Here is a 6,000-nt window from a genome sequence, read left to right as displayed (position 1 = left end):
CTACATGATACTTGAAGGATAGTTTATCATCTAGCCATAGACCAAGATATTTATATTCAGTGACTCTCTCAATACACAAGTCATTAGCCGTTGACAAGTGGATCATATCATAATCAATGGACCTAGCTCTAGAGAACAGCATATACTTAGTTTTGTTGGAATTAAGCACTAGTTTAAGATTAGTGAGAGCTTCTTGAAGCACATTAAAAGAATGCTGCAGATTCTCAATGGCCACCTGAACGGAGTCTGCAATACAGTAGACAATAGTGTCATCAGCATATAGATGAACATGGCAACCAGTGAATGAAGACACAATGTCATTAATATAGATGGTAAAAAGGACAGGACCCAACACTGAGCCTTTGGGCACACCTTTAGCAAGGGATAAAAAATGTGATTGAATGTTGCCCAATTTCACACATTGACGCCTAGGTGAGAGATAATCATGGAACCAGTCACAAGCACCTCTATCTAAACCAATGCTAGATAACCTATTTAAGAGTAGATGATGATCGACTGTATCAAACACTTTTGAAAGGTCTACAAACAGGGCAGCGCAGTGTTTTTTCTTGTCTAGTGCTGAGATGGTTTATCATTAGTAACAAGAGTGATAGCTGAGATGGTTCTGTGATTGGATCTCAACCCAGATTGGTGAGAGATTAAAACTGAGTAGTATGAGAGAAAAGATTTAAATTGGGTATTTACCAGCGTTTCCAGGACTTTATCCAAACAAGGTAGCCTAGAGATAGGGCAGTAGTTATCCAATATATCCCTATTACCCCCTTTGTGCAGGGGAATCACCCAGTCAGACCTCCAAACCAAAGGAAATATACCTGACGTGATAGAGAGATAAAAAATGTGTGACAACAGCTAATGACTGGGGCAGCCAGTTTTATAAAAAAAAAAAGGATCTAAATTATCCTCACCTATAGAGCCCTTAGGGTCTATGGATTGCAGGGTTTCTATTGGTGTAAAGGGCTGAAAGGAAAAGTGAGAGGTCTGTTCTGGGGAGGGAATACACTCCGAGACAGCGTCCAAGAGAGGCGGCCCAATATATAGCTTATCGAAAAAAAGTCCAGCCTCAGTGAAATGCTTGTTAAAAGCAAGACAGATTTCTTTTGAGTCAGATATCATACTGTACAGTCACCATCATTAATAGGAGGGCACTGAACTAAGGGATTTGCTTTTAGTCAGGTTCACAGCACCCCAGAACATAGCCGGGTTTGAATAGGAATTAAGACTAAATCCAGGAAGTAGTTTGATTTAGCTTTCCTCACTGCAGTTGTAGATTTATTTCTTAGTTGTCTAAAAGAAAGCCAGTGTTGGGAACCGCTTAAAGGGGGCGTGTTTATCAATAAAATAGGTAAAAGTTTTTACAAAAGAGTCAAGGGCAACCTGCACATCCTCAGACTCCACCAGAGGCTACTGCAGTCAGCAATGTCATTTAAAAAGGCTTCGGCATTGAAGGACTTAAAATTTCTCCTTAAGACAGTGTGTGGCCTAGTTTTCACCAATGTTGTACGCCTAACACATGCCATGGGACAATGATCACTTATTCCCAGATCGAAAACACCACAAGCTGAAATCCTGTCACATTTGTTAGTAAAGATAAAGTCAATAAGGGTTGATTTTGCATGGTTTTTAGGATTTGGCCTAGTTGATTTTGTAACCAGCTGGGAGAGGCCGAGATTACCACTCACTCCCTTAGGTAACCAGAAGCATCACCCAGCCAGTCCAGATTAAAATCACCAACACTATCATCTCATAATCCGAATACAAGGAGAGTAGTTCCGCAATTCTGTCAATAGAGCTGACATCAGCTTTAGGGGGTCTATAGACACCAATCACAAATAAGACGTGAGCATGTCTATGCTATGCATGTGTGTTTGTGGTTTCATGGGTGTGTCATTCATGTTTGTATTATATGGCAGTCTGTGTAAATGTGTCCTTGAGTGTAACCTTGGGTGTGTATTTCTTTCTATAATCAGAATCAGAACCCGTTTATTGCCATGCAGTTTTTCAACATACTAGGAATTTGCTTTCGGTCGTGGTGCATAACATTGAGACAACATTGGACAGGGTGCAGGGACGAGAGGACAGTGCAAGGACAGGACAGTGCAAAGAGCGAGTACAAAATGCTAGTGCAAAAAAAGATAAGCTAGGAAAAGGAACAACTGTGTATTTATTTCTACGGTACACCCTGTAATTTGTGTGCTTGTCCTCCTGTACCTTATTTCTGTGTCCACCTGTGTGTGTCATCATTGTATCTGTGTGTTGTGTGTGTGTGTGTGTGTGTGTGTGTGTGTGTGTGTGTGTGTGCGCGTGTTACATGCGTCTACCTTGGCGTCTCAGAGCTGCAGGTGGAGGAGGAGCTCCTGGATGCACGCTGTCTGGAGGTGGAGGGCCTCCTTGCCGAGCGCCAGTGCACCCTGGGAGAGCTGCGGAAGGAGCTGAGCCACAAGGGGGCGCTGGTGGGGGCACTGCGCGCCAACCTCAAGGACAAGGAGCGCCGCTTCCTGGAGGAGCTCAAGCGGCGCAGCCACCGCTCCACGGTCCTCAACACGGAGCTGCAGAAGCAGACGGAGGCGGCGGCCTACCTGTCCTTCCAGCTGCACGCCGCCAGGCAGAAACTGCACCACCAGCGGCTGCAGCAGAGGCAGAACCTCCTCCGCACTAACTGTCAGGGGTCCCAGTACACCGCCGAGCGTAACGCCGCCACTTCTCGGTCGCCGTCTCCGGCCCCCGCCGGCTCCCCAGTGGTCAAGCCCAAGCGCAGGAGCGGCTGGCCCACCTCGGGGCCCCTCCGGGGGGAGCGGGCCAGAGAGTGCGTCCCCCAGGAGAGGGTAACGGGCCCCGCGGAGCCTATCGCCATGCCTGACCCCGCCCTCTTCCTCCACCCTCGCAGGCACAGGGCCCGGGCACGCCACCCATCACCGACCCACAGACAGGCCCCATTGGACCAGGAGAGAGAGGGGGAGGAAAGGCAAGGGGTTGGGGAGGGGCCCCAGGATGGAGTGCCAAGACTGGCAGCCACAGCGCCCCCTGCTGCTGAGACCAAGGCTGAATAACCCTTCTGTGACCAGTTAAAATGCATCAACAATCATAATAATTTATTTTTGTTTGATTTAGTTTAATGCTGTTAACTTGTCTTGCACCTTGATTGAATATAGTAATTGATTATAACCCTATTATTAAGCCACAAATTGCTATGATAGACACTTAAATATATATATTATTAAAATATATTATTAATAATTTTGAGGAAATCAAAATTCAGAAATGGTACACTTGATGCCAAGATTATTAATAATCACTTATAGCTTATAATCGGTTTACACTAGAATAGCTCTATATACTATGGGGCCTTATCGTAGTGTATCTCTTCTTTGTTTTGTTATGGTTTGTCCTTTGACTTTTAGAGTTGTCAGGGACTGTTGCTCTCTTGTGAGGCCTACCTGACCTTGTGTTCTTAGGGACAGCCATAAATTAACCCTGTGTTACCCTTGTGGCCAAACATTTGTGTTACGTCTGGTTCGCTGACTCACAGCTGATAGACACTGGGGCACTGTGTGTGTTTTCTCGCTGTGCAAAGTATTAATCTCTCAGACCTGCATTACCCTCACTGGTTAAGGTCCTATGACTGTATGACTTTGAGGTTACACCTTCACAACCCTCTAATTCATTGTTATTTCTGTCTCACAGTACGTATATGAATAGCCTACTACTAGCACTAGCTAAAGATAGTTTGAAGTGTGGCCTCGCGTATAAATACTGGTGGGTATCTATATAATGTGCCTCTCTGTGCTTTAGAAAAGTCAAATCTTAGATTACCAAACTAACTGATCAGCTTGTCATTTGACTGAGCCACAGTGAATTCTCCATACCTGCTCCAAAGGAAATGTGTTGAGACACCGACGGGCTATCCTAATGTAGGGAATGCTTTGTAGTCAATGGACACATTTGAGTGCCATGGAATTCGAACCAGTTTGACCAGGTATTTCTCAGGCGTGGTTTGTGTACTACACGCGGAGAAGCCTATTTATTTTTATTTTTATCTGTGGGTGTCTTGAGGGATTTTTTCGCCTCAGGGAAAATTGACAAAGAGGATTTGTTTATTTTAGTTTTCAAGGACTGTTTGTGTTTTTAGGCTGAGCCCACATAGTGGTTAATGTGGTAAGGTGCAAAGAAAAATCAGCAACGTCATCTAGACTGTAGAGTTTTATTCTTTTCATTTCATATTTCACACTAACCTCCAAAACATGTCTCTCTCAATGGAAGTGTTGTTTCCATGTGGTTTTGTTGCGCATACCATGTAGATCTGTTGCCTAAAGACAGATTATGTAGGAAGCTATAGCCTATATGAGTTAACCGTGCTGTCTTGATTGGCACCCAGTGGCATTGATGTGCACATGTCATCCTCTAGTGGAGAGATGAGCTAACGGTAACCAGTAACCTTAAATGAATGAATGCTGTGTGACGGCAGCCATCTGCAGAAAAAATATTCATTTTCCCTGCTTTCTGTTGAGGACGTTTGATGCTCAAAGTAACAGAGTTGACATTTTGTCTTAAAAGGTATCCTTGCTTACAAATAGTAATATTGTAGAATTTCTACAATAGAACATTTAAAAATGCAAAATGCAGTCCATTGTTGAGCAAATAGGTAGCATATGTAGTCTACTAATAGCAGAGTTGCAGCAGTAGACTAAGTAATAATAACATGTGCATCTAATGAACATATTCAAATGAACACATGATTGAATTGAAGTTGAAATATGATGCTGGAATGGGCTTTGTAGCAAACAGGTCAATTTAGTTTTTGTCATTTTTTAACCGTATATCTTCTGGAAGCAATACATGTATCTTAAATCTTATATCAATATATTTACATAGTCTTACAACACAATGTACCTGGGAAGTCATTAACTGGGAACATTATTTAATAGATTTCATACAGTTATATAAATTGGAGGGCTATGTTTTATGATTAACTACACTTGTTTTAACTATTGCGTGACATTTTTTTAATTAATAATTTAATGGCTAGATAAACTTAATATATGACCTTGATAGTCAGTGAATGTTATATAATCTTTTTGGTTTTGTTTGAGGGTTCACAGGACAGTCATAGTGTTTCAAAGATCAAAAGATGTGTTGCATTCAGAGGAGGATTAAGTGTGAAGAATCTTGTCTTAGGTAACTATAACTTTCTCTTTGTAGGTGATGACATGAAGAAGATATTCATTTTCAAAACCTCTGTAATGGCACTTAACACTTACCCAGCAAGCCATCATCATGACAGTGCACTATTTCATAACACCAATCCTTATTCATTGGGAGATGAACATGACAAAATTAATCTTTTCTCTACTTGGAGGAGCGACCTGCAACTTGACTGTTATGCTTCCTTTTAAACTTTGAACAATATGCTCCATATGTGCTTGGCATTTACCGTAGTGTAGGAAATGACATATCACATAGCCAGCCACATCCAACGGGACATTCTCTCATCTTTTCTCACTGTGAGATAATCTTATAATGTTAGCAATATCAGAATATAACATCTGTTCGCATCTCAGACAATCTGGATGTGTAGAGTACAGTACAAAAAAACAAACACTTCCTCAATTTTAAATCACAAAGAAAAAATAACAAAATTCCTCAATTCTAAATCACATACATACAGTACTATATCTGTCATATATCGGACATGGTTATTCATCTGTAGGCTTCATATGTTTGTCTATGTATCTGGTCTGAGGGATGAGCCAAAGAGGTCTCAGATTGTGAGTTGAATGGCGTTCTTGCCTTAGTGATTCGTGATGAGATCTGCTTGTCTGAATAACCAGGAGTGTTCTCTTTCTTACCTGATTTTCAATTTCATATTTTTCCTTACATGTAAACTATACTCGCATGATTTAAACAAAGCAGGGATATCCTTTGTTTTTCTCTGGAAAGAATGTCTTCCATCTTGATAAAGAGCAGATATATTTTATTTATTGA

The 6,000-nt window shown here is 41.8% G+C and overlaps 1 protein-coding gene across 1 annotated transcript in view; it reads left to right on the top strand.

Moving 5' to 3' along the window:
* Window positions 1-3,068, top strand: part of ccdc92ba (coiled-coil domain containing 92Ba) — a gene marked incomplete at both ends in the record, with an annotated part of 8,663 nt that extends 5,595 nt beyond the window's left edge. The window contains one exon of the mRNA XM_084436248.1: window positions 2,353-3,068. Coding sequence (XP_084292374.1) covers window positions 2,353-3,068 — 716 coding nt within the window. The remainder of the gene's footprint in view (window positions 1-2,352) is intronic.
* Between the last annotated feature and the right edge of the window lie 2,932 nt (window positions 3,069-6,000).

This window comes from Borostomias antarcticus (assembly GCF_949987555.1).
Source record: "Borostomias antarcticus genome assembly, chromosome: 1".
In the NCBI taxonomy this organism is placed as follows: domain Eukaryota; kingdom Metazoa; phylum Chordata; class Actinopteri; order Stomiiformes; family Stomiidae; genus Borostomias; species Borostomias antarcticus.
This window is presented reverse-complemented; position numbering and strand designations above follow the sequence as displayed.